General features: G+C 47.3%; 1 protein-coding gene across 4 annotated transcripts in view; it reads right to left on the bottom strand.

Annotated features, from left to right (window-relative positions):
• Positions 1–14,273, bottom strand: part of ARID1B (AT-rich interaction domain 1B) — a 429,020-nt gene that overhangs the window by 115,077 nt on the left and 299,670 nt on the right. For all 4 annotated transcript variants that reach the window (XM_066248340.1, XM_066248338.1, XM_066248342.1 and 1 more), the window contains exon 5: positions 8,672–8,915. In XM_066248340.1, the coding sequence (XP_066104437.1) occupies positions 8,672–8,915 (244 nt within the window). The remainder of the gene's footprint in view (positions 1–8,671; positions 8,916–14,273) is intronic.

Here is a 14,273-nt window from a genome sequence, read left to right as displayed (position 1 = left end):
CGTGCTGCCCGAGGTGCCTTCCACGTTTTAACTCGTAGCTGCCGCCCTTTCTGGAATCCATGCTTAGTGTCGAAGATTTCCCTGAGGGGTGCAAACTCATTATGGCTGGCTGGCATGCTGGAGGCTTGGCTCAGCAAACAGAAACTGCCACGGCAAAGCATCAGAGAACCGGCTTCCTGCAGAGTAACTGGTGCTTCATGGGGGTGGACGGACGATCTCTGGCGAGGCCATTTCTACTGGCTCTTAACACCTGTGACCCTTGTCACAGGGCAGCCGCCTCGGTGACTTTGCCAGGTACCAGTCCGCGTGAGTAGGGAGCCCGGAGCGCCGGGAGCTGCGGGCTGTGGGCAGGCCCGGGAGGTGCTGCTCGGCGGAGGCAGGGAGGCAGGGGTTCGGGGGTGCCCCGGGGGCACGCTCCAGCTGGCCGGACAGGGAGGGAAGGGATGCTGCTGGAGGAAGAGGCACGGGAAGAGGACCAGCGCAGGAGGGCGGCTCCTGGAGAATCCATGCAAGGTCTCTCCGCCTGCAGCCTCTCAGCTCTCAAACTCCCCGGCCCTCGGCCCGTCTGGGGAGGGAAGAGGTGGGAAGTGAGCCGCTCCAGACAGCAGGGCCCATCAAACTGGAAGAGGGGGAGTTTTACTTTTATTTGTGATGAAACTTTATTTTTGTCTATGACAGGTAGGAAGATGTTATCACTGATGAGTATTCTCACAACCCCCTTGTACTGTGCAGGGCAAAGGCAAACAGAGGCCTCTTTCCGGGGACACCATGCGAACACCTGACTGTGTCTTTGGTCCTGACCTAGGATCATCAGCAGTCCCTCTGCTGTCGGGGGGAACGTGACAGCTCCCCTCCACCTGGACTTGGTACGAAGGCCAAATGCTAAAACAAGGACCGGGGAAAATCTATTCAGGATTGACAGTAACGATCCTTAGTGATGGCAGACCGGTGAACTACCACTATCTCGGCCCTCTGAATGCTGAAAGTTCTTATACAGAAAAACGCTGGTCAGGCCATGAACAGTTACTGTGTGCCTGCCCACTGCTGTCCCTTATTGTGTCCTCACCCTTCTTAAAATTTAAACACTGTGGCTGCTCACAGCACAGGGAGGAAATAGCTAAGAGAAGCCTTTGGCCAATAAAATTAAAATTAAAAAAACTTTGGCTTATTACTTTTCGTCCCACCTGGTGAATTATCCCATCACACTGAACTTCTGCTCTTCCCGGGCCGCACTTTTGCTTTGCTAGGAAACTGGAATGGTCGGCTCTGGAGGAGAGACAAGAACAGTCAACATGCACGAGACCTCCTGGCCACGAGCACACATTCCGCGTCAGCTTCCTGCGTGAGGGGGGTCGGCCCGGGTGAGACCTCCAGACACAGCGGAGACCCCAGTGTCTCCTCCTAAACCAAGGACGATCACTCCAGGGTGCGGCCCGGGTGAGACCTACAAACACAGCGGAGACCCCAGTGTCTCCTCCTAAACCAAGGACAACACTCCAGGGTGAGACCTACAGACACAGCGGAGACCCCAGTGTCTCCTCCTAAACCAAGGACAATCACTCCGGCCCGGGTGAGACCTACAAACACAGCGGAGACCCCAGTGCCTCCTCCTAAACCAAGGACAATCACTCCGGCCCGGGTGAGACCTACAAACACAGCGGAGACCCCAGTGCCTCCTCCTAAACCAAGGACAATCACTCCGGCCCGGGTGAGACCTACAGACACAGCGGAGACCCCAGTGCCTCCTCCTAAACCAAGGACAACACTGCAGGGTGCGACCTACAGACACAGCGGAGACCCCAGTGCCTCCTCCTAAACCAAGGACAATCACTCCGGCCCGGGTGAGACCTACAAACACAGCGGAGACCCCAGTGCCTCCTCCTAAACCAAGGACAACACTGCAGGGTGAGACCTACAGACACAGCGGAGACCCCAGTGCCTCCTCCTAAACCAAGGACAACACTCCAGGGTGCGACCTACAGACACAGCGGAGACCCCAGCGTCTCCTCCTAAATCAAGGACAACACTCCAGGGTGCGACCTACAGACACAGCAGAGACCCCAGTGTCTCCTCCTAAACCAAGGACAATCACTCCAGGGTGAGACCTACAGACACAGCGGAGACCCCAGTGTCTCCTCCTAAACCAAGGACAACACTCCAGGGTGAGACCTACAGACACAGCGGAGACCCCAGTGTCTCCTCCTAAACCAAGGACAACACTCCAGGGTGAGACCTACAGACACAGCGGAGACCCCAGTGTCTCCTCCTAAACCAAGGACAACACTCCAGGGTGAGACCTACAGACACAGCGGAGACCCCGGTGTCTCCTCCTAAACCAAGGACAACACTGCAGGGTGAGACCTCCAGACACAGCGGAGACCCCAGTGTCTCCTCCTAAATCAAGGACAACACTCCAGGGTGAGACCTACAGACACAGCAGAGACCCCAGTGTCTCCTCCTAAATCAAGGACAACACTCCAGGGTGAGACCTACAGACACAGCGGAGACCCCAGTGCCTCCTCCTAAATCAAGGACAACACTCCAGGGTGAGACCTACAAACACAGCGGAGACCCCAGTGTCTCCTCCTAAACCAAGGACAACACTCCAGGGTGAGACCTACAGACACAGCGGAGACCCCAGTGTCTCCTCCTAAACCAAGGACAACACTCCAGGGTGAGACCTACAGACACAGCGGAGACCCCAGTGCCTCCTCCTAAACCAAGGACAACACTCCAGGGTGAGACCTACAGACACAGCGGAGACCCCAGTTCCTCCTCCTAAACCAAGGACAACACTCCAGGGTGCGGCCCGGGAAGAGCAGAAGTTCAGTGTGATGGGATAATTCATCAGATGGGGAAAAAAGGTCTAATATATCTACATTTCAGAACCAACTGGAATGACTTCAGATTTGCTTAATTTAAATGTGTTCGCATCTATGTGCACATCACCAATTAAAAAGGTAGAGGCATTTCATTTCTTTCTCTAAATAGAAATACATCGATATAAAAGAGGGGGAAATGAAAACACTACTTAAAAAGGAAACTGATCGTGGCAGTGGGGGAACGTGTGACGGGTACATTTCTGTTTTCAATGCCTGTTCAGATTCGACAACCAGGGCTGACCACAGAGAGATGCAACACCAGAGCCAGGAATGTGCGAACAAAAGGGAAAATCCATGTGGCCACTCACACAGGAAATCTCCAGCCTGCTCTGCAGGGAAGGCAGGGAACAAGCCCGCGGAGCGGAGCGAGGGCTGTGCCAGGCCCGCGGTGCCAGGCCTCGCGGCGGTGTCCCATGACACTCCCGGTGCTTGTGGGGCGGCACGACAGGAGGGCACGCTTGCAGTGGGCGGAGAAACGGTTTAACAGGCAAGAAACAGATTCAGCGCTCGCTCGGGATGCTGTGCTGGGCTTTGTTTATCCAGCTCTGCAATACTTCTCGTTAGCTGTCAATTTCACTCACTCACCAAGGCAGAGATGGGGGAAGACGCTGCTCCTTTTCCACAGAGCTGGGGAGCAGCACTAGGACGAACCCCCCCCCCCCAACACTCTGGCTGCACCTCCTCCCAGCTATCAGCTACACAACAGCTGTGCATGTTAACAATGACTGGACGGAGAGACAGTGACTGAGAGCCCATCTGTGACACGTGGAGCGGCAGGAGCAGATACGGGGGGAGGCGATGGAAGAGAAGAGAGGTCAGAAAACACAAGTCAGTCCTGGGAACGAGAGCAAGGAAGGGGGAGAAAAGAAAGCAAGAGGCAGCATACAGAAAAATAACGGGAAATTCCAAACAGATGTGCCCAGAGCAGCAGTCTGAGTGTCTGGCCCTGGGTGGGAAACCGGCAATCTCTCCCTGATGTGTTTATTTCATTGCTACAGATGCAGAAGCAAATAAAGGTAAACTAAATTATCTTAGGGTGAAATGTACAGATTAACAAATTTAAATTTAAGGATTAGAGATTAAAAAAAAAAAAAAAGGCGAGATTACTAACCAGGCCTAATGAATCTCTAAGGAAAGGTATTACTGCATTTCGGTAAACAGAAAAAACAAACAAACAAAATTAACTTCTTAAAGATCATTTCTAAGATGCAATTTTATTACCTATGACCACGTTCTCACAAACACACTAAAGAAAAGAAGAAACGGAAAAGAGAAAAGGAAAACAGGGCATTATAGGCTAGGTAGAGAGAAACAGAGCAAAATTGTTTCTCTATGAAAATCGAGAAGATTTTTTAACAAATCCTCTTAAAGTAACACCATATAAAGTTTTTGGTGAGCATCTATCAAAAAATATTCTGATGAGGATATTTGAACGGGCTTAGCTGTAGGACCAGTGGGCCCAAGCCAAGAGGCCCAGGGCGGTGTGCGGGGAGCTCCGAGGCCCCTCCTGCCCCCAGCAGAACAGCCGGTCCTCACTCTACCCCTGGCCCACGCCCCTGCGCAGTGAGCTAGCTGCCTGCCCAACAGCATGTGGCAGCCAGTGTGGCGGCCCCTGGCCCGGGTCTCGGAGAGGGTGCTGTTGATCTTAGCTGACTGATGTCTCAATTCATGCACAAGGTGTGAGGAGTAACCCAGCATTCTGACTGCAGCTATTACTCAGTTTTACACTAGACTGCCCGCGGATCATAGCACACAGAAATCAATCAGCCCGCGATTGAGTGGGACCAAGATTTACTCTTGTCTTTCCTGGTCCTCTGGGCTCTCGCGCCCTTCCCGGAACTAAACCGTCAGGAACAGCAACCGCTGACCTACCTTTTTTTTCTAAGTTAGAAGAAAAATAGATTCAACTTTGTAAAAATATATTCTAAGGCTGTGGTTAGTTGTAGCGGTCCTACTAAATAACCTCACTGAACACAACCCATCATGGCCGGAAACTTTCTATGTAGCAGTCTGCCGTATCCACATCCATGGTTTCACTTTCTGCGGGTTTAGTTGCCGCTGGTCAACTCTGGTTTGAAAATGTTAAATAGAAAATTCTATAAAGTTTTAAATTGAGTGCCATTCTGAAGAGCATGATGAAATCCCCGCCACCCCGCTCTGTCCTGCCGGGAGATGAATCACCCCCTCGTCCAGTGTCCCCACGCTACAGATACCCCCTACCTGTTAGTCACTTAGTAGCCAGTCATCAGATCGACTGTCTTGGTATCACAGTGCTTGTGTCCAGTCACCTTGATTGTATTCAATGCAGGCCCAGAGTGCAAGACTGGTGGGCTGGCAATTCATACACACCAGAGAGAAGCTGTAGACAGCTCCTTTTGAGTGGAAAGACATACAGGTACAGAAAAAAGCAGTGTATACAAGGTTGGGTACCACAGGCCATGTGAGGCATCTGCTGGGGTTTTGGAATGTATCCCCTGTGGATGGGGGGCTACTGTACATTCCTTCTGAACTGTACAAAAATATCACTGGATTAGGAAGCAGAGGACTGCTGTCTTAGCCAGTAATCACTACGGACAAGTCTCTAGATCTATTTGAATACCAGATCTGTTGAACTATAACCCTAATCACAACAATGAACAGGCGCTGAATGACTACTATGTGCCTGCTTTATATGTATCAACACAAGCCATCTTCCTAGTGACCCTATGAGATATGATTACTGTCTTTATAGATGCAGAAACTTAGGCACAGAGAGAGTTTAGAGACTCGTTCAAGGTTAAAATGAGCAGGGGAGGTCAGATGATTATGAAAGCCCATCCAGTTTAAATGCCATTTGTAATTCCACTTGGGAGAAAGAATACTCAAACTGCTGTCAGATTTCCTAAGAGGCTATTTCTCTTAAAATAACATTAACATTAAGCAATGTTCTATTTGTCATGTTCTACATAATTCTTTCACTATATAGCTTCATAATCAACAAAGATAGTTATGGATTTACTTGAATAGCACGCTTCCAAAAAGTGGACTTTTGCTATTTAACTTCTCCCCTGCACTAAATTTCATTGAACGGTGTTACTGAGCACCGTGGAGACGCAAGTGCACGGGAGTTGACTCGGTGCCCCGGGCAGTTAGCATTTCTTACAGTTTATAATACAAACTATATGCTTTGAACATTTCCAAGAAAGCTGAATGCCTTCCATCAAAACCTAACTTTCCCAAGAAGTTAGCAGAGAGCCTCAGTTTGGGCAGGTTCACGCCCTGTGGTCCCTGTGGGGGAGCAGCCTCACCCATGACGGCGGTCACAGGTCATGGCAGCGTGGCCCACTGACCAGCCCGTGCCACGCACAAAACACAACTGAGCAGCACGCTCTGGGACCAATTGCCTCTGCCGGGCCATCTCCTCTAGACGTGACAGCACGTGTCCAAAGTGAGCTCTTTGGTTGGGCTGTGTGTTCCATATCACTCAAAATCCAAACTGCAAAATACAAATTTCAAAATCCCCATCTGGAATGATAAAAATCTGGACAAAAACTATCAGACTGAGAACAGGCCCATCAGGGATTTTATATGAAAACCTAAGCCTTCATTTTAGTTATTAGGAAAAGTCCTTTTGACTCAATTCAAAAAGTATTGAGTTCTTCTTTGACCAAGGCAGTATTCTACATATAACTTCCCAATCTACCTCAATACCAAAAACTGCCCAAGGAACTCTGAAATGTAAAGCAGTCACAGCTTTAAAAATGTTAAAAGTGCCTGACCAGGCGGTGGCGCAGTGAATAGAGCATCGAACTGGGATGCTGAGGGCCCAGGCTGGAAACCCTGAGGTCACCAGCTTGAATGCGGACTCATCTGGTCTGAACAAAGCTCACCAGCTTGAGCCCAAGGGCCACTCGGTCTGCTGTAGCCCCCCAGTCAAGGTACATATGAGAAAACAATCAATGAGAAACTAAGGTGCTGCAACGAAGAATTGATGCTTCTCATCTCTCTCCCTTCCTGTCTGTCTGTCCCTATCTGTCCCTTTCTCTGTCTCTGTCACACACACAAAAAAATGTTAAAAGCAGGTAATTTCACGTTTTATTACGATTTACATGAAGACAAATGGTTTTGAAAGAAAGGTAACATCAAAATGCCTTAACCAACATATTAAAATTATACCCAAAATATGGATGATTCTTAGAAACATAACATTTAGTCAAAAAAGCAATTGTAGAAGACCAGGTCGGTGTGATCGGGGTGACCATATGTCCTTACGTGCCCAGAAGCTTCCTGGTTTATGCCTGTTGTCCTATGTAATTATTATTAGCAACCCTCACATGCTCAAAAGTGTCTGAGCGTGGATAGTAACTTATACAGTCATCTTAAATATGATACAATTCCATAAAGCTCAAAACTGAATAAAACAAGTGATATATACTCTATAAAAATTTGTAATAAAGTTCTTTAAAATCCCTGCCACCTGACCTGTGGTGGCGCAGTGGATAAAGCGTTGACCTGGAAATGCTGAGGTCGCCGGTTTGAAACCCTGGGCTTGCCTGGTCAAGGCACATATGGGAGTTGATGCTTCCAGCTCCTCCCTCCTTCTCTCTCTCTGTCTCTCCTCTCTCTCTCTGTCTCTCCCTCTCCTCTCTAAAAAAATGAATGAATAAATAAATAAAAACAAAACAACAACAACAAAAAAATCCCTGCCAACTAAAAAAAAAAAAAAGATTAGAAAATATTCAGAGCGCGCCTGAGGCAGGGCGCTGTCCGGGATGCATGGTGAAAAGGCAGGCTCAGCCATGTGGAGGCGACACCTCTGGTGACACCCTGGTTCTGAAACCGATGATGGGCCCACGAGCATTCATCTCTTAGTTATGTTTCTTCATCAGCATGTTACATATATGTGCATACATATATAAAGTATCCGATAACGAAGATTTAAAAAAAAATAAAAGATGTAAAAATATAAAATGTGGTACAAACTACCATCTATGCTTTTAAGATAATGGAATAAAATATCAGAAAACTTATCAGCAATTCTGTATCGAGTCAGACAGGTTAGTAAACGTACTTTGTCGCAGCTGCCTACATCATGTTAGCAAAACTGATAGCGAAAAAAGTGACACTGAGTTTGCTGAGAAAGGAAAGCGAGTTGCATGGGGAATCTGAAGGCATGAGGTTCAGTCTAAGAAAGATGAATAGGAACGAGGTAAATGACAAAAAAGACAAGCCCAAGTACACAATCCTGGGAGCAGAGGCATAGGAGTACGACCATTGAAACAGCTGAACGCTGTTCCAGGCACTGACTGGAACATAAACTTAGGATCGTTACAAGGCCATGCGTATGTGCTGGCAAATCAAGACACTGATAAGTATAAATGTTAAATATATTTGAGAAAATAACTGCCATGGTATAAATTACATAGAACCATAAAAACTAAGTCCAACACTCATCAACAATCTCACCTTAGTGGCAGTTACCAACAAAGGTCTTATTTAATGGAATCATTACCAAACAAACGCTAAGAGAAAATAATTTTCTGGCATAAGTTTACTCAAATGTGCAAACTGAAGCTATCAGAGTGATTAGCGATTTTATTAATTGGGTGTTTATATTGATGAGTTGAATATATTTAAGAATTGGGACTCTTTGCTTTGGTGCTAATTCACAAAATTATGCTCCTAATACATGGTCCCATCACTAGATTTTTAAACAGCAAAAACAAGTAATGGAATGTGTGTTGCTTTTGATGAACAGTAGCTCTGTCTTTACTTCAGAGAGCAATAACAATTATTTAGAAAGTGAATACCTGGAATACTTGCAGGAGAAATTGGGCCTGATCGTGACTGGTTGCTTCCTACCGGAGAGCCAACAGGAGAAGGCGAGGGACCCCCAGGGATGCTGGAGAGATGGGGGGATGCGTGCGGAGAGAACGGGGACTGAGCCGGGTTGCTCTGATCCCCTTGGCTGCTTGTGGACCCGGAGGCACTGACTGCTGAGCTCAAGGTTGCTTCCGTTCCCGTGGGGAGGTCATCGATGGAGCCAGACAGGTCCTGAGAAAGAAAGGAACAGCACGTATTTATAAAGCAACACATATTTGGACCAATACCTGATCAAAACTATTTGAAAATCATAACATCCCTTTTGGCGATGAAGTTTTTCTAGATAACATCCCAAATTCAAAGCACGGCCAATTGGTATTAGAAAACTTTAATGAGGTCTCTCATAAGTTGAACCCATAAAATCTGATCTAGCCCTAAAAAATGAATCAAGTTGCCCTCAGTAAAACCATCCTACAGCTTTGCCTTAAACTGTCAGCTCCTGGTCCAACAAACCATTCAACGAGCCACAGAAACAGCAGTTTGGTGATGACTTATCATCTGAATGGAATGCCTGATTCTTAAAAGATCACTTTCCTAAGTGAAAAAAGTATAGGCTTTCGATCTTTTTATTTAAAAGCCAACATTGGAAGACTGTTTGAATTTCAAACTAGAATATTCACATGTAATAGTCAAAATTTTAACCAAATCTTGTGGTGAAAAATTATCAAATTTTAATTGCATAAATACCATCGTAACAAAATAGTGCTATGTGTTTTTTATACGCTACTGTGAAATAAATCCCTCTGGAGTTACGTTGGTAGAAATGAATCCTAATGTTATGCCTTACTTTTCTAGCAATTTTAAGCTAAACAAACAATTTTTAATGCCACTTTGTTCATAACACCTAAGGCAGTTATTAAAATCCTTATTTGACAAGCAGAACTGAAGCTCAGAGCTACTGTCGAGGGTGACACTACTGAGGGCGGACGGCACCTGCTGAATATGATGGAGGGGGATGAGAGAGAAAGGAGGATGCTCTTCCGCACGCTCATCACAATGAGAGGAGGGCAGAGACTTATTTTGGTCCCCCTCCACCCCCGCTGTGATGCCAGGCCTAGCAGGGTGTCACCACAGTGCGTGCTCAGGAAGTCAGGGCACCCCAGCCCTGCCTCAGTGACCGACCTCCCACGTCACCGAGTCTGCGAATCCAATGGGCGCCGAGAGCCAGGTACAGAAGGAGTCCTAAGGGCCGAGCTGCAGTATGAAAGATAGTTGTCTTCATAACCGGGGGCTAAACGTTCCAGCATGGAATCAGAAACAACGCTGTCTACAAAGCATCTTCAATCTGACTTGATAGCCTCCACTCATCCAATTGTGTTCAAGTTTAATTTTCCACACTGCTTACTACGGAAACTTCTAAAACCAGGGCTTTGACCACTAGTGGAGGAAGATGCTCAGGATTTTTTTTTTTTGTATTTTTCTGAAGTTGGAAATGGGTAGGCAGTCAGACAGACTCCTGCATGCGCCCGACTGGGACCCACCCGGCATGCCCACCAGGGGGTGATGCTCTGCCCATCTGGGGCGTTGCTCTGTTGCAACCAGAGCCATTCCAGTGCCTGAGGCAGAGGTCACAGAGCCATCCTCAGCGCCCGGGCCAACTTTGCTCCAATGGAGCCTTGGCTTGCGGGAGGGGAAGAGAGAGAGAGAGAGAGAGGAAGGAGAGGGAGAGGGGTGGAGAAGCAGATGGGCGCTTCTCCTGTGTGCCCTGGCCGGGAATTGAACCCGGGACCCCTGCACGCCAGGCCGACACTCTACCACTGAGCCAACTGGCCAGGGCGATACTCAGGATTTGATGAATGAACCTAGACCAGGAAGTCCAGGTGTGGCCAGTCAAGGAAGGGTCCAGGTCCAGGGCACTCCATGCGCCACAATCACTCAGGACTAAGAGCCCAGTCTTCTGGAAAGTGTGTCTGTTATTCACCATGTTATATAATTAACTTCCCTTTTTCTAACATCATAATTGCCAATGACTACAAAATATATTCCAAAGAATAGCTGATGGATATCTCTCTCTCTCTGACATACACACATACCACACACACACAATGCGTGTTTCAGAAAAACAAAAATTTCTTGCATTAAGAATATTATCTTTCTAGGTAAAATGGAGAGCAATCATAAGCCATGTAACTGGGCTTATGGATAACAAATGTAACAGTAACAAGGCAGACTGAAAATACCACCCTACAAAAAGTATCATTAAATCTTTAAAATAAAATGGGGGCAAACTGAATTGTATTATCAGAGGACAAAAATCATGTAAAGATTTCTACTTGGGACACTACACACATGACTGCACACGTTCAGCAGGCAAATCACGGTGTTTAAGCTAATGACCGGAATGGCTAGATTCCGACTTCAGCTGAACACACCTGTGAGGCCGGTAGAAACAGAGGAGGGCTACTAAGCTAGTAACACGCTACCTACTAGCGTGTTAAAAGTATTCACACTTCCACACTCACAGTGCCAGTCTGAGTTCTGGAAACAAAACGCGAGCTGACAGACGTGAACACACGGACACAAAGTGATGGGCGGAAAGAGGAAGGGCGGGGCCCGCCCACCCGGCCACCCAGGCGGCTGGCCTCACTGCGCAGCCGCAGCCAGGGCGCTGTGGAGAGTGCAGGCCAGTGTGCAGCGCTCCCTTCCTAACCAGGGGGCGGGGGACCAGGTCACACGGTGCAAAGGGCGGCTCTTTAAAGCAGGGCATTGCACGCTGTGGGTGCGGCTAAAATCAGACTCTATCTGTATTTGCTTGGCCTACAAGCCAAACATTTTTAAATGACTCGGAACAAATCAAAACAGTAATAACAGCTTGTGATATATGAAAAATATCTGAAATGCAAATTTCCGTGTCCACAGTGTTTCACTGGAACCCAGCCGTGGCCATCGTTCTGCCTGTGGCTGCTTCCAGGCTCCGAGGGAGAGAGCAGGTGGGACAGGGACCCTGCAGCCCGCCAGCCTAAAATACCGACCTTCGGAACAAGTAGGCGGAGCCCTGAATCAGGGAGCCTGGTATTCCAGGATGACCTCGACTGCCACGGCTCCTCCTTCCGGTGAGTAAGGGTGGCATGGGCCTCGGCTGAGCTGAACGGCGACCCACCATCCTCCAGAGACGGCTCCAGATTCCCTGACACCGGGCTGACTCCATGCTGACACCCACCCGGAACACTGAGTGGGAGCCAGGTGGGCCTGCACTCTTCTGCGGGTCTCAAAGTCTCCCGGGAGCCCCGGGAGGGGGAGGTGGGCTCTGCTGATAGACACACCCTCTAATGTCTAACAAATGTGTGTCACCAATTAACAAAGGGCAATCAGACAAAAGTCAGCTGGGGAAACACGCTTTCTGTGGTCCTTCAGAGAGACAAAATGGTCGATAACTACATATAAAACCATTATCTTTGATTATACTATATATGGCATTAAATATAGAGAAGACTTAAGAGTCAATGAAAAAAAATCATGTCTTGAAGTTAAATAATTTTATGCAAGTTTTTTCTTTATAAACAAATTGTTAAAAAATTTTAAAATTCTCTGCACGACCTATAAATTCCTTCCCTGTCCTCCCTTAAAATTCCCCGATACGGCTGAAAAAGTGACATGGAGGGGTGTTCAGAGAGCTTCAGCCAAGCAGCAAAGGCACGGAGAGCGTTTCTGGTATTCAACAAGCAGATCGAGGAACTATCAAGAGAAAAATATACCAATGGTGGCTTTCTTAGTGTTCACATGTCATCAGGATTCCAGTGCTGACTAGATCTCAGTGCAACTGAAGAGTAATAAAAAGATATCATTTCTATATTACTGTTGTACACACGTAACTTTCCTATGTAAATTACAGAAACAGTCCCACCCCGTAGACACTTAGGGTATCCATATGTATCGCTGTCTTACAACACATTTAATGAAAGAAGTTCAACAGTGGTTTCAACATTCAGCCTCGTTAACAAAGAAGCTCTGTAACTAATACTCCTCTAGAGGGCAATTTCGTCAGCAGGGCCCCGACTCTCCTCCTTTTCTAAGTACTATCAGATCTACGGCTCCTGTAAAGAACAGAGAGACCGCACTGCATCTCATTCTAACCAAGGCACCTTCAAGCTCCAGCGCTTCCATTCATCTTGTGGGCAAGCTGGCAGGTCAGGTAATTGTGGGGAGGACTCTTTACAGGGGCTGGAGTCCCCCTGCCCCAAGCATTCCTCACATCCTCCCCGTGCACGGAGGCGGTGACGGGGAAGGCAACGGTACATTCAGCATGCACCATGACCATCCGGCAGAATCTTGATGATGAGTTGAGTTTTCAATATCTGACATCACTCAGAATACAAAATACTTTCCAGTACACCAAAGGTAATATATCACTCTCCTACTATGAACGGACCGGTCGGCTGACTTTTAGAAAATTCAGGTCTTAGAAAAAAGTTTATTTTAAAACTTAATTTAAAAGGAAAGTGTTCTGCTGAGTCTTTTCTCTGTAACTCCCCACCATCCCTCCACCCTCTGCCCATGGAAAATGTTCATTCTAACCCAGGAGACAAGCACAAGGGATTTCACTGCCGTGCCTGGAACGCTGATGCCACTGGGGCGCAGGCATGGTCCTGTCAGACCCTGACGAGAGGAACACCTACGAGCTAACACAGAGCACAAACGCGTTCCTGGTTCAGTGCGTGGGACAAGGTCAGGGGAGGCAGGGACAGGACTGTGCAGGGGAAACGCCACCAAGGAGGAGCTCACAAAGAATTTTTAGAGATCTCCGTGTACACAAAACAGACAAACGCCACGAAGTACAAATATTTTCTCATGTCTCCATGTTGGATCTGATTCCTCCCTAAAAAATTTACATCAATACATGATGACTTACTGCCTCTCCCCACGTACAAGATGCACCATAATTTTCGGGGCCCAGAATTTGAAAACAAATGTATTTCATAAAGTGATTGAACTCAAGTTTTATTCATCTTAAAATTCATACAGCTCCTCATCACTGTCAAAACGCCCATCCATGAGCTTGTCCACATCATTGTTGTGTCTTCAACAATGAGCGCAAAAACAAGTGCAGAAAAGAGGGAAATGCAAGTAAAAAAATCTACAACCACTGTGTAAGACACACCCAGTTTTTAGACCCCGAAATTTTCAGAAAAGGGTATGTCTTATATGTGGAGAAATATGGTACTACCTCAAAAGACATCTTTGGTTTTGGTGGTATTCAATTTATCTAATAAGTTAGCCTATTAAAGTACAAAATCAGTCACTGCTGGGATGTCTTACTATCCTGAAGAACTGGGAATAAGTGAGAACATTTTACTCCCTTGCTTAATTAAATGAGTGGGTTTTTTAAAAAAAGGAAATCAACTTCAAAATACTCTAAGCTATGGTCTCAATACAATGAGCTGGTGGCATCAGACCAGGCTCTGGCGGAGGACGGCCCGGCCTGGCACACATCTGGGCACCTCGTGCTCAGAAGGGCCCCGGAGAGCCCGAGGACAAACACTGCATTAGAAACAGAGAAGGCATTTCAGCCAGTGAGAGGAGCGCAGGTCT

Source organism: Saccopteryx bilineata, chromosome 12 (assembly GCF_036850765.1).
Source record: "Saccopteryx bilineata isolate mSacBil1 chromosome 12, mSacBil1_pri_phased_curated, whole genome shotgun sequence".
NCBI classification, from domain to species: Eukaryota; Metazoa; Chordata; class Mammalia; order Chiroptera; family Emballonuridae; genus Saccopteryx; species Saccopteryx bilineata.
Note: the sequence above shows the minus strand (reverse complement) of the source record. Positions and strands in the feature narration are given on the sequence as shown.